This window comes from Athene noctua, chromosome 1 (genome assembly GCF_965140245.1).
Source record: "Athene noctua chromosome 1, bAthNoc1.hap1.1, whole genome shotgun sequence".
Classification (NCBI taxonomy): domain Eukaryota; kingdom Metazoa; phylum Chordata; class Aves; order Strigiformes; family Strigidae; genus Athene; species Athene noctua.
Window position 1 is genome coordinate 83,386,135 of NC_134037.1, and position 22,360 is coordinate 83,408,494.

At 48.9% G+C, this 22,360-nt stretch overlaps 1 protein-coding gene across 1 annotated transcript; it reads right to left on the bottom strand.

Moving 5' to 3' along the window:
• Positions 1–8,913: 8,913 nt before the first annotated feature.
• RHOU (ras homolog family member U) lies at positions 8,914–16,211 on the bottom strand. Its single transcript, XM_074925361.1, has 3 exons — positions 15,884–16,211; positions 14,993–15,051; positions 8,914–11,902 (listed from the first exon to the last, which is right to left on the bottom strand). The coding sequence occupies exons 1-3, from the start codon at positions 16,209–16,211 to the stop codon at positions 11,447–11,449; spliced, it is 843 nt and encodes a 280-aa protein (XP_074781462.1). The 3' UTR covers positions 8,914–11,446.
• Positions 16,212–22,360: the final 6,149 nt, after the last annotated feature.

The following is a 22,360-nucleotide window of genomic DNA, read 5'->3' on the forward strand; positions in this document are numbered from 1 at the left end:
TCTTTTTTTTTTTTTTTTACTGCTATATTTAGAATAATGACTAGGTAGCACAGGTGTAGGGTATATGTTCACAAATGTGAATTCTTGGGTGCAACTACTCCACTATGTATTATGGTGACAGTGTTGGTTTTGCAATGTCATTCTCTGTGACTCTGCAAACCAGCAACTTCAAATGAAAAGGTCTAATGAAGAGGCTGTGTATTTACTGTTTTCATTTACTCTACCTGCATATAACCTTATTAGTGAGAAAAACAGAGGGAGAAATCCATCTTCTTCCTTCACTCATTTCTCCTTTACACTTCACACATCCCAGAAGCTTCCTCACTGTCATAGGGACCGCTCCCTATGCCTCTCCTTACTGAACAATTCTTAGCAAAAGGCCATGATAGCTCTTCATGTACATAAAATGTAGTAGAAATATTAAACCAAAGATCAAAGGCAGTTCAGTTCCTCAGATATTTTCCCTGACCCTTTAAACTGGCTAGGTGCAGAATGAATAATAAGGACCAGACTCTGTCATCAATTACGCGGAGTTAAATCCAGAGTAGGCTGTTGTAAATCAAGTTACTTTAGAGTTACACAGTGTAACCAGGAGCAGATTTGGGACCTGAGTCTGCAGGCCAAAGAACCAGACCACAAAGGGAAAATCCTAACTTTCTCCCTCTTCGTTCCACCTAAACTCTTCAAATAAGCAGCCCCATCTGCCTGCTTAGAAAAGCACACAAAGCTAAGGCCTTCCTAAGCTACCCAACCAGACCAATCCCACCTTCAAGGACAGACAAATGGATCACAGATAAATACATTTTTATTTAACTAATGTGGCAACATGCAGCCCAAAAGGAGCAAATATCTAATTTTTATCAGCAGCTATAAAAGGTGAGGGGAAAGGCTTGAAATGCCTGGGTGCAATGCTTATTGGAAGAGAAATAAAACCAAAAGACTTAAGTGTTGTGTAATGGTGTTTGGAAGCACATTTATACAATAAATCCTGTCTCTTCTCTTTCGGTTAGGTTACATGATTCTTCTCCCCCTCACACAAGCCTAATGCTTTAATCTAGCTAAATATTTGTAAATTGGCACCACACTGGATCAAGACAATCAAGGAGAATAAGCAAAGTGATGCCAGTCATGATATACTTCTTATTACAGCGGTAGATAGTGTTTCACAAGATTAAAGGGAATTTTCTAGGCAATGGAGACAAATACAGAGCCAGCTTTATTGAGAAAAAGTTGCAAATGTTTCACCCATTAACATGTGGTAGTGCAAACAAATGAGATTATCTCCTTTTCCAAATGAGCACCATCAATGCTGTTATCCCATTTATTACACATTTTCCCACTCAGGTGTTCACTTTTGAAAGGCGAAGTGTTTTGGCTGTGGGGACCTAGGTGAGCCAATGGAATAGCCTTTGAAGCAGAAACCCCAGCCTGATTGCAGCACCTGGAGAAACTATCAGTTGGTGACATGGCTCTCGGGAGTGACACTGTTCTTGGGAGTAACACCACCAACCTGGATGAGAAAAGGAGAAGGGGGGGGGGGGAAAGCAGCCCCAAGCCCTTCCGTCAAGGGGATTTTATGGGCCATGTGTCCTGAGAATCTCTATTCTCGTCCACCCACTGAGACAAAGCTATTTGTAAACACCAGATTGTGTTATCTTTTTGCCACCTCGATTGCTAATTAATCAGAAACAGAAGTGCCTGGGTGAGAAATACAAAATGTCAGGGGAAAACGACTGGGAACGTGCACAGCAACTGCTGTCTTCACTGTGGAAACACCCCTTGAAGTCAATACACTGGGCTACTAAACAAATGGGTGCTTGCATTAAACCGGGACCCTAGGATCTAGTACTCTTCAGCCTCAAACCCTTTTTTATCCTGTTTATTACAGAAATGACAGCTGTCAGGACTGCAAAGGGCCCCAGCAGCCCCAGGGCACTGCTCAGTTGCAGCCCTGACCCTGCCTGCTGCCACTTCCATTTCTCTCCCTACGCCCCTCTCTCCTCCATAGTCTTCTGTGTCCAAAGCGTAGGTCAAAATTTCAAGACTCGTAAATGTTAAGACTCTCAGCTGTACAGTAAAGTGAGGCAAAGGACACATAAGAAAGCTGCTGTGACATGTCAACTCACTTTGAACTGTCGCAGATGGATGAGGAACTGGGGCTGCTTCCTGGTCAGCCAGACCTGGTTCACACCAGAAAGCTTTACCAGCAAATGCAGCCTCCAGTCAAAACAACCTGGTCCCAATTAGAACGGATCTGTGGCACTTTAAAGGGGTTTAGTGACTGCTTTAACTGACCCTTCAGATGAAGAACTCCAAAAATCTGGACTGGATCCCAAACAATAACGGTGCTTATCAAGGCATCCTTCTGTCATCAGTCTTGCCAAGTGCCTCCTGTCTGTTTCTTATCATTTTTTTGATGATGCTGCTCCCAAAAGTATTGAGTGTAACAGTTGCTTCTCTGGATTCACAGGGGTAAAATGCCTGACCATCTCTACAGGCTACACCTTGCATCCTGATAGCTCCCAGTGTGACATGGGACAGAGGAGATTCACCTCTTTAAAAATTAGGTTAGTCTCCAACCTGCTTGCTTCTGTTGCATTTTCCTGCTAAAGGTAGCAGTTATTATATAATAATATCATACTGGAGTAACAGTATATCCAGTGTCCCCATTCCTGAAGTCAAGCAACAGCAGATGTATATTGCTGAAAGCGTGGGATCCGTCTCCCAGATAATTAGGAATATTTTAAAATTACTAGGCCTAATCTGCTCTCTGTAACTCTACTACAAACATTACATTTGCACAAGTGCCTTTCACAACCAAATTTATTATGGGAACATTTTCAATGTAATTTTGATAAAATTGACTGAGTTTCCATTATAAATGGGCAAATGACACATTCTACATAAAATATTTGTCCAGTGAGTCAAAATGAGTTTTAAGTTATACTTTAAGGAAGGACATGGAGACCCCTTTCTCAAAGCACTTTGGCAGGAGAATATTATTTTGTGCTGCTGCTCTGCCTCCTACCTCAGGCACCTCAAGCATTTGTGCCCCCCTAAGGGCAAAATGCAACTGGGGATTTGTGTAATCCAACCTGGAGTAATGATAAAGGGATTGCTTTTCACCTGGTCAGTGATCAGCAAACCTGTTGAACAATCCCTGGTGAACTACCCACCAAAGTGACCAAAAGCTTGTGTCACACCTGAAAATCTTGGCCTAGCATACTGGAGTCTTACAGTACTCTGGTACAATAGGAAATTTTCACTATCCATGTCCTCCAGATGGAGGGGATCATGCAGAAAATGGTTGCTTGACTTTCATGCTTGGTAAGATCACAGATCCATAGAATTTGGATCAGAGGAACTCCTGAGCAGTTTCTCCTTCCCAGTGCTGTACTGCTCTCACAACAAAGACTATTTCCCATATGTCCATGTGGAGGGTAGATGCTACAATAAAGAGTAACAATATGGCTTATTGGGAATGTCCCAGTCTTCCCTCTCTGAAGGGAAATCCTTCTGGAAAGATGCTGCAGTTGTAAGGGGTGAAGGCAAGCTTGGGAATAACAGGGGTCCCAGGGACATGATATGGCTGGATTTCCAGACAGTTTTTGTCAAGATATAATGCCAAAGCTTGTTGAAACATGACCAGTAAAATGCTGGGCATTACTAGGAAGAGTGCTGAAGAACAAAACACGGGGCATCGACTTTGCCTGTGGCTCTGCCCCTCATGAGTGGGATAGTGGGACCAGGGGGAGACCCGGAAGGACGGCAACTGAAATGATCAAGAGGATGGAGCAACTGTCCTATGAGGGGACACAAAAAAAGGTTAGGATTCTTCAGCTGGGAAGGAAAACAGCAAATACCATGGTGGTTTACAAAACAGAGAAGGCAGTAGATCAAGGCATGCTGTCATTTACCTTGTCACCTGACCACCTATTTACGTGTAAACTGTTCTTCACCACCTCCTACAACGCTGGAGCTAGGGGGCATGTGACAGAACCAGTGGGAGCTCAGTTTAAAACAAAGGAAAACAAATACTGCTTTATGCAGCGGGTGTGGGACCTCTGGGGCTGGCTGCCCTGGGAGGGCATCCGTGAGGGAGACAGCAGTCAGGAATAGCAACCAGGCAGGGATATACCCACCAATGTCTGCCTTGTACAACTGCAGGCCTAAGTCAGATGCTAGAAAAATGATTGATTTAAACTTTAAAAACCCGAGGTTTCACATTACTTTGCATTTTCTGCTTCAATCCTGCATATCTTCTCGGGTATCAGTGGCCCAGGTTTTGGCCTCCTTCTGGGTTACCCAGCCTAGATAAACATACGTGCTGCTGAAACTGTTTCCAGGAACGCCTTCCTCTCTCTGTAATCTCTTATCTCCCAGAGGAGATTGTCAGAGGGTACTTCAAAGCCCTTTGAAAATGGCCAGGGCTCTGCCTGTAGCCCAGCTGATACAAGCACCCTCGCCCTGAGATGTCAACAGCTGCCCCGCACGCAGGCGGTCTGTGCCGCCTTATCACCCCCGCAACAACGAGCAGTCAGAGAGACTTTACCCCCCTTGCTATCACCACCCAATCTTCAGTCTTTGCTCTGCGATATGCTGCCCATCTTCTCCCCAGATTCACCCAGGTGGGTTGTGGCAGATTACAAAAATGAGGGGAAAGGAAAACGAGTGGTTTTGCTCAGCTCTGAGGAACAGGGAAGCCTGAAGCCTGCTGAGCTTGTAATTAAAATGTGGAAAGGCCATGACAGAGCTCAGAAGATGGAAGAATGGGATATAGGGAGGAGAAAAATGCTGAGCACCAGGCTTCAGGCAACATGCCGCTTTGAATTAAAAATAAATGAGAAAATTGCCTGTAGAGAGGGGAACATGGGGGGAGAGGTGGAGTGGATAGAGAGGATTACTGGGGGGGGGGTGCTATTGTTTAAGCACTGCCCTCAGATAAATCTTGTTCAGCGTTCCTCTGCCAAAAGACAACGAGGTGTAGTGAGGCAGAGGAAAGTGGGGCAGCTGTTTCATGGTGTTATTACCCCCGCTGAACCATGGAAGAACAAGTGCCTGCCAGGACAAAAGACAGGACTCCATGCATGCAGTTTTCACTCCAACAGCAACTTGAAAATGGAAATGTGAAACATTAAAGTCAGTTTCTGCCTGGAACTTGTTTTCTGCCATCATTAACAAGTAGCACCATCACACGGACTGGTATGAGAGACACAGGTGAGGTGGCCACCGAGGGTCCATGTCACACACGTGGCCAGGGATATCCCACCATGATAGGAAAAGCTGTCTGGACAAGGACTCTGCTTTATCCCACGTCATATTTATCCCATCCATACTAACCCCATTAGGCCATCACTGCTAAAATTACCATCCCAGAGAGAAGGATTTTAAAAACATGTTTGGAGTTAGCTGAATAAACTGTGGACTAGGAGTCAGGAAAATCAGATTGGTACATGGGAAGACTGGTGATAACAACATGCTTTTTACAATGGCTGAGTAAAATAATTTGCAAGACGTGTTGGGTTGGGATTGTACAAAGCAAGTGATTAAACCCATCCTCTGATGAACAACCACCAAAGGAACTCCTACGTGACTCTCTGAGGCAGACACTGAAACTAGCTTGTTTGGGTAATTAGTGCTTATGCACAGAAATGGCAGGCTAAAAGTTAGAGACCTACTTAAGTAGGTGAGCTGGACCCAGGGCACCACCAAGAGCAGCAAAACTCTGAGCAGCAATAGAGGATCAGTATTCACCACTTCCAGTGAAGTTAGAGGGAAAGAGCCATACAGAGGCAATGTCATTACAAGCACAAAAGCAACTCCAGAAGCTTAGCAGGGAACTCTGCTTAAGTCTTTTTCAGACTACATAATGCTTTACAGTTCTGCAACTCTGCTGACCTTGGTGAAATGATTCCTCTTTTGCCTCCAAACAAGACCAGGATCTAACCTCAATGCAGAGATCTAAAGAAAAACAGATGCCTGGGGACAGTCTTGCGCCCACCACTACCATCTGAATCGGCATCTGCTGCAGGTCTCCTTGCTCTGTGCCGAAGAGCCAGAGGAGCGCCTCAGGAGGCTGGCACAGTCCCTTGCAGACCAGCAGGTCTGCTCCTCATGCTTCCTCCTCTAGACACATTTCCCTCGCTGAATTAAAAGAAAACTGGGGCTGAATTTAAAAAGCTGGTCCAAGCTGGGGCTTTATGCCTTTTTTCATACCCATCACTGATTTATCCATCCTGCTAAAACGGTGTGGGGAAATAAATCCGTAACACTGAAGAATACTCTGCCTCAGATGGTAAAATTAATTGAATTACACAACTGCTTGTTCCCCAGGTTATACCATAGAGGAGTGCACTAAACAGGTAATGAACAATGCTCATCACATTACATCTTCCCTCTGGCTGCCAGCAATGGGGGAAGTTAAAGCTTCAGAAGGTCCTGCTAGATCTTGGCGCCCTGCAGTTGGCCTGAAACCCATCCTGCTCTTTCAAAAACATTAAATACATTAGGACAGCCGTGTTGGTTGATGCCAAAAGTCCACCTCATCCCACATCCTGTCCCTAGGCAGCACAGATGCTTGGGGGGAGAGAGAGTGTAAGAGCCGAGCAAATGAAAAGTCATTTTTCCTTATAGTGTGCAGTGATATTTCCTCCCAGCTTCCAGCTAACTCCAACTTTGATACTTCCTAAAGAAAAGGCAGCGTTCTTGTACATAACAGCCATCATCGGAGCTGTTTGTTTCCCCATGCATTTCTCTAATTGGGCTTTTAATCTGTTTATGCCTAAAGTAGGTAAAAGTAGTTTCTATCACTCCCCATTGCCCAGGAGTCCCTTTGCCAGTTCTTCTGAGGTTTATAATGTCTCGCTCTTTCCCAAGTAGTTTTTTCCCTCTTGTCACCTAGCTGCATGCCAGGGCAATACTAAAGGCAGAAGTTGACAGAGGTCTCTTCTATACAAATCTCTGAGGACATCGATTATCTGCAAGAGCTCAGAAAGCTTGCTCAATTTTAAGAGCACTCACATGCTGCAGCAAGATCCAGTATTTAAGCATAATACATATGGCAATATTAGGTCAGCTTCATGCAGTCATACAAAAAGGCCATCTCCTGCAGCACTGTCTCTCTCTCTGTGGTCAGGTAGCTGATGTCTAGGAAGAAAATACAAAGCAAACTAAGACTGTGGTGAAGTTTCCTTAAAGATACCCTCTCCCAAAAATGCCACATTTGTCATCGTCTCACCTCTAGTCAACTCGCAATCATACCCTAGAGGTGTATGTCCAATGCACAAAATACAACGGGAAAAATGGTAAAGGTGACATTTTTTTCCATGAGAAAGAAATAAATTAGCTTTTCCTAGACCACTTAAATTTGATATGAAAGAAAACAAAATCCTCTCTTGGGAATGTCCATCCATCACAAAGCAGCGGCGCTTTCAACATTCCTGGAAAACCTTAGGTACAGTGGGCTTATTTCAGTATGCTCTTATCAGCCACAGCTGCCAGTCCATCCAGTATCTGAGGCAGGGCAGCTGAAGGAGCCTTTTGATCACAGCAGCACACACATGCACAAAGATACCCTGGCACAAAGGATGACCTGAACTGCCTTAGCCCTGTCCAGATGTCGGGATGCGTAGGACAGCAGCTCACCTCAGCAGAAAAGCAACGCCCCACAGGTAGCAGAGGGATTTTTGTGCTGGGATTTGGCAATGATGGGGTTCTGGGCTCTCTGCTAGCACAGCCCCTTTTCCTGCCAAACCAGCGTGCAAAGGTGGGGTGACTTGGTCTCCAGCGAGCACACCCCACCCAGCGCACAGACCCAGTGGAAGTGATTCTTCAGAGGCACCAGCAACAGCAGTGGTGATTCAACACCAGGTACTTACCAGAAAGGAACCCGCTGGTGAGTTGGGCACTTGGGCAGGGTCACTGACCTGTGGGCACGACCAGGCAGACAAGCCTCCCAGCAGCTCCCGGCATGTTCATTAACAAAGCAGAAAAGAAGCTGACTTTGTTTCAGTGAGGAACCAGCCATGGGAAAAAGTAATAGCACATCAATCTCCCTCTACTTCATGCAGGCTGCATCTGGTTCAATGCTTGAAAATACATTGGCCTTATGACCCAGGAGGCAGGCAGCATGGGAGTGCATCCCAGTATGTCACCCATGTGCCTGCACCCCTCAGCACCCAGAAAAACAAAAGCAATGGTGAGTTTACAAACCTTGGTCCACAGTGAAGCTCCTTCTCTGGAACAGTTTTGTAGGACTACTGGCTCCACAGGGATGCCCAGGGGTCTATATGCTGCTCCCCACTTGGCTAACACAGCCCCAGGGTAGCCATCACTGCGGAAGGCCCCTGTGCCATGGTCACCCAGAGGCCAAGGCACAAACAGCCACAAGCCTCATGTGCCTTGGCCCTAGCACAAGGGACAGGACGACAAGACTGTTAGTGCCAAGAAGGAACTGGCTCTGCTCTTCCAGAAACGCCCTCTGGCTCCGCTGGGGCATGCATAGCACATCGTGCAGCAGGTGAAACACCAGGTCACTGGTCTTGGTGTCCTCCCAGCTGTCCCTGGGGGGGCTGTGGCTCCTGCTGCCGCTCGCCCCACTTTTGGGGGCCAGGCACAACAACCCTGCCCACACCTTGCAGGGCCACAGCAAGAGGCTGCTGTGCTGCTGGGGAGGCAGAAAGCCTGCCATCGCACCCTTCCCACCCACACCAGCCCCCTGGGGATGGGGCAGCATGGAGAAAAGTCTGTATTTTTTGATCAGAGGCCTTTTGTCAGGGCACCAGAAGCACAGTCCCAGGCTGGCAGCATGGCCATCTCCAATCTGCCAGGTATCAGTACACAGTGCATGGCCAGGGACTGCCCTCCAGCCTCCCCGAGCGGGCAGCAGAGGCAGACACATACACAGATCAAAATTTATTTCCAAATACCTCATTTATATCATTCTCACATGAAATATTTCTTTCAGAATATAGCCTACACTTAGAAAACAGAAGAGAGGTGTTTTTTTTTTTTATAAGGCACATCAGATTATAGACTACATAAAGACATCTCCCCCTCACTTGCGCTTGTAAAATACTGGTGATTTTAAAAGGAATATCTCTAAAACCTAGACCCTGTGTAGCCCCGCGTAGAGCAGTATTCGTAAAGTTATTAGACCTCAGTTTACACACACCTAGTTAAGGGCTATAACAAGTTGTATATACATCACATTTTCAGAAACAGTCACAGCTGGCTACATTTAAAAGTAATGCTACTCCAGACTATGAAACAGGCTGCTTATAAAACATAACCTACTGCTTCCAGTATGGCGTGATACAAAGCAGTATGATCTTGCAGAGAAATTCTGTTATTTTTGCAAATGGAAGCTGCTCAGATTCAAGCCTGTCTCCTCCCCAAACCCACACTTTTGAATGACTGAGACCGTTTTACAGAGAAGAAAAGCACCCAAGAGAAATCTGGCTTTATGTTTTTCTCCAAGATGACAGTATGACTGCATATCTGAAATCCTGTCAAAGCATTTAAGTAAGAAATATAAAGGCTCAGATGTTAACTTCATGACCAGTAAACATTAAACCATTACCAACCAGATGCAACCAAGTTAAATGCATCCAGCTTCTGTGCCATGGAAACTGTTTTTCCAGGCTGTTCCAGTGCAGAAGCCAACACATTTTTATTGAATCAGGCCCTAGGTAAAGATTTCCATCCCATTTTCAAGTTTTCAGCGATGGAATATTACCCATTCTGCACTCACTTCACTGTAGAGGAGGAAAAAATACTGCCTGTGGAGCCTATGCCAATACAGCCCACAATCCATTTACATAGTGTAATTTTCTTTAATAGGCCAGGAGGTAAACTGTGGTCAACTTTATCAACTCAAATGGATTCCACAGTTCTTCTTTATATCAGGCATTGATTAATTTCTGATGAAAAAAAGGTTCCACCTCTCTGTCACTGCAGTTTAGTTTAAGACTATGAAAAAGGTCACTTCAAGGCTATGGCCAAAGGGGGAAAAAAAAAAAATAATCTGATCTTGAAATATCTAGGGGAAAAAAAAAAAAAGTAGTCAGGGCCATAAAAAGTCAGACAGACAGCACAAACTAAATGTTCTCTGCAGAATAAGTTAAAATGCTGATTCTTGCAGAGTCACATTATCCCTCTGGTCTCTTGAACTAACTGGGGCTGGGATTAGGCTTAGTTTAGTAGGAACCAGATTTAGTCAGAGAATAGGTCACACTCAGCTCTGCACTACATTGATCACTCAGCTAGACTTTAGGCACATTTCAGTTATTCCGTTGGACTGATCTGGGGAAAAAAAAATTGTAAGTTAAATTTCTGGGGTGGCCTCAGCCAATTTCACGACTATGAGCTTTGGACAGGAGTCAACCACAAGCAACTGTTGCCTTTAGAAGGGAAACATTAACTTGGTTGAAAACAGCATCATGAAGCAGCAGCCTCAGTTTCTAGAGTCATTTGTTATAAATCTTGATCTGCCTGATTTGTTATTTGTTTAGCAGCGTTAAAAGGTAAGGAGGGACGTCCTGAAATTCTTGGCTGTAGACTTAAAGTGGTTTACATGGTGCTGCACAGATATGTTACATCTCTTAAAAAAAAAAATTAAAAAAACCCCAACACAACAGCATTTACATTCCTTTCAGCTGAAATAGATGAACTGTTGTCCTGTTTGCAAAAATACAAAGGAAATTGCCACTGCTCGAGGTAGCGAGTTAAAGCTTGGTCATGTTCTCGGGCTTTCACTCAGCTTCCTGGGAAAGGCAGGGGAAGGAGGACAGAAAGGACTTTCACAAAGTCAGGAGGTGACAAACGAGATGTCAACTCAGTAAGGGATTAGGTTCCCTCACCGCATGCTGAAGGTATATTCATGACCTTTCCAACCATGGCATTTGTGTCTAGATTACACCTCTCGCATACCCTTTTAAAGTGATCCCTAAGAGCATTGGCTTGGGAAGACATGGAGAAGAGCACAGGAGTGGGGTTTTAAAGCTACAAATGTCAGTTAGGAGGCACAGTGTTATTTTTCCCTTGGATCGTCCACGTACAGAGCTGCATGTTTCCACTGCTGCTCACGTGTTCCTCCTGTGAAGCCCTGGCAGCAAAGGCCTCTGGTGTGCTCCTCCCCGTCGCATACACCTTACAACACAAGACAACAAATCCTGTGGACAAATCCTGCTACCCTCACGGACACACGGCGCTCTTCTTCCTTAATGAGAGGTTTTAGTCACAAAACTGAATGCCAGACCTGATTTATAGCAATTATTTAACTAAGAATCCTTCTGCCACCCTCAAAAGGGCAACCGAGATCTCCAGTAGCAACATATACACATACATACAGATCTACACTATACACTCAGGACGACACAGAATGAGATTTCAGCTAATATAGCTTCTATTCAATGTCCTCAGAGCAGCACTCAGGTCCTTGCAATCCCTATACAAAACAGCAGTATTTTTTCCACCAGGATTTGGAGAGGTTTTTCATCTTGTCTGGAGTCCTACACTTGGATTTCTTTGGTTGCTGCTGGGTATCTGAGTACTGAATACCAGCCACGATGGCCGCATCAAAGACCTCCTTGAGGTTTTTCTGAGTCAAAGCAGAGCACTCAATGTAGGACGCGGCTTTTATTTCCTCAGCACAGAGCTTTGCAGCCTCCTCCGAGACCGGCTTTTCTTTGCACTTGTCCAGCTCGATGAGAACTTTGACATCCTCACGGAGGTCCGACTGGGTTCCAACCAGGATAATGGGTGCCTTGGGGCAGTGGCATCGGATTTCAGGAACCCACTTCTCACTCACGTTCTGGAAGGACGAGGGACTCACCACACTGAAGCATAGCAAGAAGATGTCCGTGTTGGTGTAGCACAGAGGCCTGAGCTTGTCAAATTCATCCTGCACAGAACGAAATCATGTTAGCATCCCACGGTAAAAGCACATCAGCCCTGGAAGACACCCTGATACGCTCCCAGTTTTAGCCTGCCGCTGACCTTTGGGGAAGCTGAGGATCACCTGCTGCTGCCTTCTTGAGAGGCACCCTGACATTGGCACCCTGACCACCCAACGTTAGGAGCAGAAGTTTCCCATACCCAGCCTGAGGTCTCACCCTGCACGGCTGCTAGCCAGCAGGCACCCTGCCACCATCGGGCACATGGGACGAAGGTGGTGGCTTCCACATGTCACTGAGATTTTCTGATTAACTCCGCAGCTTGTTTCGAGTGCTTAAATATTTTCTTCACTCTTTGTACACGGGTCCTCTGCCCTGTTTCAGCAACGGAGCAATGCTGCGGGAAGCAGGTGAGGGCACACGGGCAACAAAACCAAAAATCAAAGTATGGGAGGGAGAAGGTACTTTCCACAGGTCCACCACTTCTTACAGGGGTGAGTCAGTGAGCTGCTCCGATGAGGAGCGCCCGTGTAACCTCAAAACTGCTCTGCCGACACCCCTACCTCCAGGTACCACCGGCAAGAAGGGAGCAGACAAGCGGCAGCAGGCTAACTTTCCCCAGAATCGGCTTTTAAACTGGTGACTGCTTAACAACATCCTACAGGATATGGGAATAATTTCCCTGCCATTGTGCCCAGGGATTTAAAACTGATGGCAGTAATAATGACTCACAATGTGCAGGCTTAACATGCCAATAGCATAGAGTAAGAGCTTTTACCTTTCCCTCCCACCCATGCCACATCAAACAAACTGCAAACAGGCCTCCCAGCGATGCCTTTCTCTTTTTTTTTTTTTTCACCCCCCCTCTTTTACTGCAAACTCCAGCAAAGCAAGGCCCTTTTTCAGCTTCAGGAATTAGCCACAAGAAAGCCAAACACCTCACGGTAACAAAGGCTTGCTGATCCTCAGCAAAGAATGCAGCAAGAAGCAAGGGTTAACTCCAGGCAGGCTGCTTTTATGCTGACAGCAGGATAAAAGCAGGGTAACACTAGCAGCCCGAACAGGTAGGATTTGCCTCAGCGGCAGTGACATTTTAATTAAAATGGACCGTGTTCTCAGAAGCTCTGAATTGAGAGTGCAAAGAACACACACTGCTGAAAACATCTCTTTGGTACCAGCAGCTTACTGCTGAATTGCAAGTTCCATGTTCATTTTCAAGATGTGAAATTTTGCTTTAAAGCCTCTGGAGACCCAGAATATGCAGTTTAAAGCCCCTTGGAAGCCTCAGAAGTCTTGTTCTGCTTGAATGAATTTCTTCCAGCAGCATCTCCGAGAAAGACAGTGATTTATAAAACACGAGTCGAGAAAGCAAGCTTCATTAGCTCTCTTGATTCTCAGATTAAGCCTCAGAGGAAGCCAGGCTCTCACTGCTTGGCTAGAGAGAAACCCTGCATTTACTGAGATGCTGCTCTGAATGACAGGGCCGCTTACAGAAAGGTACCTTGCCATGTAATTGCCTCTTTTTGCCACTGAGAAACCTTGAAAGGGCTCAATTCAATGGGTTTGAAAGCCAAACCCAGATCTTAAGGGTTTCTACCGAGATGAAATAGTGCTCTTTATATCCCATGTGTCCCTTAGTTTCAATGGTAGGTACTTGACCTGCAGGGAGGGACTCTACACCTCTTTGGGCTCGTGATGCTGAAATACAGTTTCCCTCTGCCTGGAGTGCTTTTTTAGCCGCAGACTTCAGCGGCCATCCCGCAGCAGCAGTTTTACCAAAGTATCCAGTTAGGTATCTTTTACTGAGGACAACTTCTTTTGGTTTAGATAACCCCTTCATTTTTAAGGCAGTGACTCTACCCATACCAGCTGCACTTCAGCAGCCAGAGCAAACATCTTAACCATTAACTGCAGCAAAGGCAAGAGGTGACTGGGCCCGCCTGTCCCTCCTGCAGCTTGCAGCCACGTCTCCACAGGCGCTGCTGGTCCACAGGCTGTCACACGATGGCAATTTCACCTGCCACGTTCTGCATATGGACACACGCAGCCGAGGCTGTTGCAGTACCACCCCGTCTCTTCAGCAAGACATGAAATCATGGGACAGTTCTGCTGGTTTACTTCCTATCATTACCTGCAGAAGGCTGCCTGTAGGATTTTAGCTTTTGTTTGTTGGGCACATGGGAGTCCTACACTGCTGTCTAGGACTGCACAGCCCTTCAAAACCCTTTCCTAAGTAGGGCGCCCAGTTACAACTCATCTAAATAGGTTTCTATGTTAAGGCCACTGAGATTTTTCAGCGTGGTTTTGGTGAAGGCATAGACCCAGATGCACAAAGCTGCACAGGAACTTAACTCCTGCTGTCTTCAAGCACCAGCTAGATAGCAAAATGCTTTTGGCCATCCAAGGACTCAACTCCTGACAAGCAGTGTTGCATGCCAGGGACTTGCAGAAAATATGAGGTGGTAAGAAACGGGCTCTTCTTATGTATCAGGCAAACTAGGAGATGCGAGTCATCAGCCACCCTCCATTCTTCAGGACTTAGGTTACTGCAAACCTCGTCTTTGAGGCGGCAGCACTTTTTAAGGGGGTGGGAAGGGCAAATATGAAGTCTCCACGGTCAACACCCAATAAATTTTTTTTCTCCCTTAAGCTTCTGCCCCTTCAAAAACAAAGTCTCCATCTCCGGACACCTACAGCTGTGGAAGCTTTGCAGGTGTACATCCCAAACACTCTAATTCTTAAACCCGCAATTATTTAGCAGAAATAAAGACAGTAACATCCGCTCAAAGAGAAAACCAGGTGGCCCTCGAATCCTCAATATGTCCAGGCTTTCTAGTCTGGCTAAGAAGAGCAGCAGCTTGAGCCAGCAGAGCAGCAGCCTGTGCCCAGCCCCTATTCGGAGGCAGCGAACGTCCCCCACCCTTCAACAGACACTAGGCAACGCAGCGGGCTAAGCGGCAGTGCAAACGATAGCAGTTTAATAAGATGATCAAACACTGGGAATCCTTTCAAATCCACGAAGTCATTAGCAGGACTACTTTGCGCAACAACTTCTCCCCTCCCGCTGTCACTTAAATCAAGTAAGTGGCTTCACTGACCTGACCAGCTGTGTCGCAGAGCTGAAGTCTCACCGGCTTGCCATCGACAGACACGACAGCTTTAGGGAGAAAGGAGGAGGGAGGGGGAAAAGCGTGGTGAGTCCAACTTTACACGTTTTCCATTAAAGAAAAAAAAAAAAATTTACCATCCCTCTATAAGCCAAAACGCCTTGCTAACAATTTTTTTCCCCTCTTCGTCTTGCTCTTACAGCTCTTACAGGCTTCTCTTCAATTAAGTTTAGATTTAACAACTTAACAGAGCTGGGAGTCCCTCGCTAACACTTGGGCTGACACCCGCCCTTCGGGCTTTCCGATTAATTTCAGTCCAAGAGATAAGGTAGGCTGTGCCTGCACCGACCCTCAACTGGCAGCGAGCGGAGCCGGCCAACGGCCCCGCTCCTTCTGCTACAAAGGCTTTCGTTTATTATCCCTCTTGTACATCTCCAACACGGCCGGGACACAAAAAGGCTCCCCGCTGAACCAAAGAGAAACCCCACAACCTCCCCCTTTGCCACGGAGAGACAAGGCCAAGTATTCCAGCTTTGCTCCGAGGCGCTTTCCATCCGGCCGAGGGCTGCAAGTTTTAGACCGCAGAGTTCACAATTAAAGCCCGGCTTTGGCCGCGCGGCCGGGCGCGACACCAGCTGCCAGCCGGGCTCCGTTACACGGGAGATCCGTCGGTGCTGCCGGCCGGCTGCGACGGTAGTCTAACGAGCCCGGGTCCTGCCCCCACGTAACTCAATCACAAAATAACCGAAGCTGGACCGCCGCCCCGACGCCGGCCCCCAGCAGCCGCCCGCGCCGCCGCTCCGGGGGGAGGCACAGACGGGACCGGCTGCCGCCGCCCCGGTCCCCGCCGCCCCGGTCCCCGCGGCCGTCCCGGGCTCTTACCGGAGAAGTTGTCGAAGGCGGTGGGGATGTACTCGGTGGGGTACCCGTTGGTGGTGTAGCTCACCACCAGGCTGGTCTTCCCCACGGCGCCGTCCCCCACCAGCACGCACTTGATGCTGCGCCGCGGCTCGGCCCCGGCTCCGGCCCCGGCCCCCGCCGCGGCTCCGGCCCCGGAGCCCGCCGCCCGGCAGCGGCCGCCCAGCGCCGCCCCCAGCGCCGCTGCCGCCCGGCCGCTGCGCACCCTGCGCGGGGGCACCGGCGGCACCTCGCAGCCGCCGGGCACCGGCTTCCCGATGTAGCCCGCCTCGCCCTCCTGCTGCGGCGGCATCCGCGCGGCGACGCAGAGCCCCGCCGGCCGGGGGGCGGCGCGCGGCCCGGGGTCGCCGGCCGGGGGGCGGCGGAGCGCAGCGGCAGCGGGCGGGCGGTGCGGGGCCCCGGCGGGCCGACAGGCGCGGCGCGACCGCCGCGAAGCCAGCCCCGGCGCCGCCGGCGGTCCCCGGGCGCAGGCGGCGGCGGCGGCAGCTCCCGGAGCAGGCGGCGGCGGGATCCGGCTGCGCTGCGCTCGCCTCGCCCCGCGCTACCGAGTCCCGAGCGCCGGCCCCGCGCCTCCGCGTGACATAGCGCCGCGCGGGGAGGAGCCGGCGCCGCGCGGCCCGGCCCGGCCCGGCCCGGCAGGCGGCGCCACAGCGCCCCGCGCCGCCCGCCCCGACGGCCGCGGGCAGGGGGCGCGCCGCCGCGCGGGCGCGCCCCTCATTGGCCCGCTCGCGCCGCGCGCCGACAAGCCGCGCGCCCCCATTGGCTGGCGCCGCGGGGGCGCGCCGCCCCCCGTCGGGGCCCTGCCCCGCCCCGCCCCCCGGCCGGAGCGGGCGTCCCGCCGCGGGTCCGGCCGCGCCAGCGGCCCCTGGGGGCTCGGCTGCGGGCCCGGCGGCTCCCCGGTGCAGGTCCGGGCAGCTCCGGCGGGAGCCGCCCCCCACTGCCTGCGGGGCGCTGCGCCTCTCGCCCGCCACAAAGTCGATCGGATTTAGCGGGGCGGGAGCGCACTTCAGTTTCGACGGACGGGTGCCCTCGGCGCGTTTGCCGTGGGAGCGCCGTGAGTGAGCGCCGCGCTCCGCAAGCTCCCACCTGCAGGCCTGGGGAGGGATAAACCGGGCGGTGTGCCGTGGGAAAGGGGGGACGGCATTTTTAGCACCGTTGAAATAAGTTGGCCATGGAAAGTTTTGCGGTTGAGCCCAGAAAATGAAAGGCTGCTGAAAAGTTCGGCTTTGCCCTGAATTGAGAATATTATCAGCACATTTCTTCTGGGGACCTCAGCAGCACTGTACAAACATGAACGGTGCTACCTGGAGAATCTGGGATGTAGATCCTCGTTCTGCAGGCAGCAAGTGCAGGTACCTTACACAACTTACCCAAATCAGTGCTGATAAACCTACAGCAGAGTTGGGATCTCATGGCACCATTTTGAGCACCACTGAGTTCCTAGTGTGACCTGGCGTGCTGTTTCCCCATTTCCCTCACTAAAATGGAAACCCACGTGATGTGGCTGGTTTCGTACAGCAGCATGTGCTACAGCTGCCCGTCATGCCACAACTGCCTGTCCCATGCTCACTGGAGGAGCTGGTAATGTCAGGCCCGCGGGGCTCTCATCTTCCTGCTTCCACAGACCCTGAAGCTGTGTGGTCTGACCGCTGAAGGCCCTGCCAAGGCTTGTGCCTCATGGAAATAAGCACCCGGTACAGCTGATCTTGCTTTTCTATGTGCCTTAGCCTCGCCCATGGGAACAGCCGCTGTGGCTCTCTATGGGGTCGTGGCTCTTAGACAACATTTTGGGCACTCCCAAGCAGGGCCAGAGCTAAGGTCCTCTCTGACTGAAGGCGGCTGGGAAGACCCCAGGTTGGATGCCCTGTGCAGGCAGTTGGAGGGGTGGGGAGGAAAGAGCCCCCTGGAGCCCTGCGCCAGGGCAGCAGCACGCACCCACTCCCTGCAGGGAGCACAGTCGGGCAGGGACGGAGCACAGCAGCCAGCAGAGCACAGGGGCTCGGTGTGACCCTCACGCTCAAGACTCATAGGGGCCACTGATCATCCTGAGGGACTCCCCAGTCCTGCAGAATTACCTTCCCCTAAATCCACAAGGATGGTGCTGTCAGCTACGGGAGTTAGCACCAGAGAGGGACGTTACAGGGCACCTGACTACAGCCAAGAAGCGTTTCCCCATTGGGTATTTTCACATATTGATCCCCCTGTGATGAAGCCTGAGAGGAGGAGATCACCCAGGCACCTGAGCTTTGCCAGGATCGACAGCCAGAAAGATTGGAGGGGAGCCTGCCTGTGCTCAGGCATGTACTAAAATAACACAAATGGCTTAATTCATACCTTTGGTTATTTTGGTACAAGTCCTCGTGGGGATGCCTAGGTTAGAACAAAAGCGTTCTATTTTAATTTAGTGTAATTATAGCCTGTCTACCTAGAAAAGCTGAATTGCTTTAACAATGCTGTTGCAGCTAACTCCCCAGAGTATGGATGCAGTTGTCCAGGATAATGCTAATATGGCTTATTCTTGTCAGGAAAAGGAAAAATATTATGTGTGTAGGTGCAGGCTCGCTTTGCAAACAGCTGCAGCTGTTTGAAAGGTTACCACCGTGGCAGCATTTGCCACACTTGTTCCTGGGGTTGCTCCCTCCATAGCAAAGCCCTAAAGCCTACATTCTCCACAGCCACCCGGCTGCAAAGTCACAGCGTTTAATTCAGTATTAGGCAGCTTCACCCCAGCAGATGTTTTACTGAGAGGGGTGAGAAGCCTTTGTGTGGCTGCTCTGCTGTAATGGTTGAGGAGGCACAGAGCTACCTGTAGTGTGGTAACATCTTGAGCATGGATGCTGTTTTCCACACTGAACAGCATGCCTTCGTGTAGCAGTGATACGTGTGACAAATCACACCCCTGATCAAAATCAGGTACCGATCCGAGTACCACAAATTGTGATAGGTCCTTTTCCTTCAACTGAGCCAAGAGGAAAATGGGTGAATTACACATAGACTTGTGTCCCTTCTTCTGAATTGAAAACAAATCGCTTCAGTGAAACTTTGAAGGTAGTCATGATCTACACAAGACAAGGAGTAACATCTTCAGTCATTTCTGAAAAATTGTATGGAGCATGGAGACTAGATGCTGTTATCTTTGATGCATTTGCTCCCTTCTGCCTTGTGCAGTCCACTGCAATCCAGTGTCCTCTTTTTATTCTCCATGGTTCTGAGTTTATACATTGCATCTCTACACAAGACAAGGCAATGCTAACGAAACACACGTACGATGGGAAAAGGCATGGCTTTTAAGGCTCTAGTTCCCTCTGAGAGTTTATTCTTCAGGCTCCTAGCAGTGCCCAAGAAAGTTGTCTCCCACACACATGAGGTTTGATAGAAAGGCCCGTTGTGCCTGAGGAACAAAGCTGTCAAGAGGAGTCTCCATCTCCAAGCCCAGATGCTTGTTACCCTTCTCCTGCCAGAGCCCAGCAGTTGGTAGTTTTCCATCTCTAGAAATCCAGAGGAACTTTTCACCTCAGGGAACAAGAAATTGGAGAAAAGTCAATAGACCATACTAGGTTCATACCACATTTATGCAAGGAAAGAAATAAAAGGAATACTGTAATTAAATTTTAACTGTATTTTACTCTCAGCAGCATCCCATAAATCATGTATCTTGTTAGTATTGTGGAATGGCGTGTGATGGTGGAAGTCAGCATATGGTAAATATGCTGATAGTAAATATGGTAAATACTGTACACTGGTCAGCTTTGGCCATCTTGGGCAGCGTGTCATGGCATGCTGAAGTCATGACAGTATATGAATTTCTGTCCGTTTTGGACAGTGTGCCCAGTGAAGGTGAGCAGACATACCGTGATCTCTGACACAAGGACGGAACGTGACCCAACTGAGGGCATGCGGATGCCTGAGCAATGTCACCTCTTATCTGCAGTGACAAATGGCAAATCCATTGCCCATACCAATGCTGCTATGAGAACTCATTAAGAGAAAAGATGCGCAACCACAAGGAAAACTCCTGTAGGGGGGAGATGAGAGGGCGGGCCATATGCACTGCGTGACAATCTGTTTGAACCGCGTGGAAAGGTGACGTGAGAAAGCTCTTCATGCAAATGTTGTGAGCGAAAAATGCCACATGCACATTTTTAAACACCTTCAGTAGACAAAGACAGCCAATGCATTGAACTAAGTAGGCTCCAGTGAGATAGCTATAACAGTCTGCATTGTTTCTGTGCTTGGGGAGGGGGGCGTGAGTGGATTCAGAGCTGCATGGTTGCCCTATACTGTAATGTACCCTAGCAAATACAGTAGCCTTTTGTGTAAGAGGATGAGCTAACCGGTTGTTTTGCAGAGGGGGGCCCATTTGCACCACAGCAGCAAGTCAGAGCAGCTCCCAGGCAGCCGTGCTGGCGGTGGGCTGAGGGTGCATTGATGGAGGGATGCTGTAACAGACAGCCACTGTCTCTGAAGCTTTCGGCCTCAACCCTATCGCACACACACATCTTACAGGTTTGAACCCAATTGTTTTCAGAGCTCTGAGATGGGGGATAAACAGGCTTAACTCCGCATAGGTCAACAGGGTGGCAGTTGTCTGTCTCAGGGCTGAATTTGGCACATTATCAGCCAGTTCACAGAAAAGCTCTTGCTCTATCTTACATACTCACATTAGTCAAATATTATTCTTTGAGAAAAATGACAGAGAGAGGAAATTATTTTATCGAGACGTGAAGTAGGTCATTGTTATATCCTGGCTTATCAGTTTCCCTGCGATATAAAAAAATATGAACTGGATGCTGGCCTTGTAGAATAAAAGCTTTCTCTTTTTTTTCTTGTAGAAACTTGAAAAGCCTGACACGGAGAGAGGCGAGGGAGTGAGACGGCACATTCTGAGCATGACGTGATGCCCTGCTGCATGTTCAAGGGAAGGGTACAGCCTGCTCTGCAGGGCTGTCACCAAGATCCTGTTCTTTGTTGAGAAGAGCAACCCCAAGGTCTGGAAAAAAAACATCTGTGATGCACCCTTTCATTTTTCAAAGAGCAGGATCACGGTGACGCAGCTGAGCTGGCTGGTGGCAGCAGAGGTGGGGAGAAAAGAAAGGGGAAGTATGAGGGAGCAAAAAAAGGGCAACAACCTGGGAAAGAAAAGGCACCTTGTATAAAGGATGACTCCAGCCTGCTCTGATTCCAGAGAAGTGTTTTTGAGGCTGTTCTTTGAGAACTAGGAGGGAAAAATGTTAGAGAAATACAAGATATAGCTCCTTTTGTTATATATTTGATTTGTAATTAAAAATAAGATATTTGCCAAGGATTTTTTTTAAAGAACATTTTCATCATCCAAGATATCGATCTCGGGGAAGTTTTCACTACCTGGGGAAAGGGAACAGTAAGCAGCACACATTATTAACACAATAAACTCTCCCCACCCCTCCAGCTAAGTTCTGATTGAGAAGACCCTACCAAAAACTCACAGGCAAAAAGGATTGTTGAGATAAACCTTAAAAACAAAACAGAGCACAATTGCTTCAAGCCTTCCAAATTCCTAGTTAATTCAGAAAACAAATTAACCCCAACCTCCTATCTGCAGTGCCTCTGCAGGGGAACCACAGTGGGAGGTGATCCCTTTATCTTGCTTTCAAAATCCTTTTCAGCTGATCTGGGGTCACAGCTGCTGAAAAGTGCTGCATGTCCTGTATTTTGTGTGATGGTCACCAATTTGCCTGCTTGTCCTGGAGCCCCTCACTGCCTTAGGGCTGTTCTGCACTCCTCCCCTTCGGGTGCACCAGAGGTGGGAGCTCTGCTCCGCTCTGGCTGCTCTTCCCAGGGTTCTCCCTGCTGAGTCTGAGCAGGGACCAAACACCGGCCCCAGCAGGTCACCTGGGCAAGATCTCTGGGTAAGATCTTGGTGATGGCAAATAAATGTCTTGGTGAGAAAAGTAACAGAGATGCCAGTTTTGCCAAACATCTGAATGAAGGAACTGCCCCTGCGGCATACTGCATTTCATCACTCTCTTGCTCACTGGGATTTATAACCTGCCATGCTATTTCTGCCCCAGGAGTCCCAGTTTACAAAGGCAATCTGGACAGAGGAAGGTAAACCCAAGGACTGAGCTGGAGGAGAACATGTTTGAGCAATATGCTGCACACTGGTGGGGCTGGTGAGAGTGGCAGAAGAGAGAGTTGAGCAGAGAAATGACAACGCAGTTTGGACACATGCCTCTGAGGAGCCAGGGGCAGAGCAGCTAGCACTCAAAACAGGCATGGTATCTGCAGCACAGATGCTCTCTGCCACACTGCCCATCAGCCTATATGTGAATCCCCTCAGGAATTTTTCTTGGCTGCCATAACCCCACCAGTTCCCCAGGTGGACTTCAAAAGAAGCTGTCAAAATCCTAGTCCGCCACGCTTCTGATCTCTAGGGGCTCTTTTGAGCAGCTAAGAAAAACT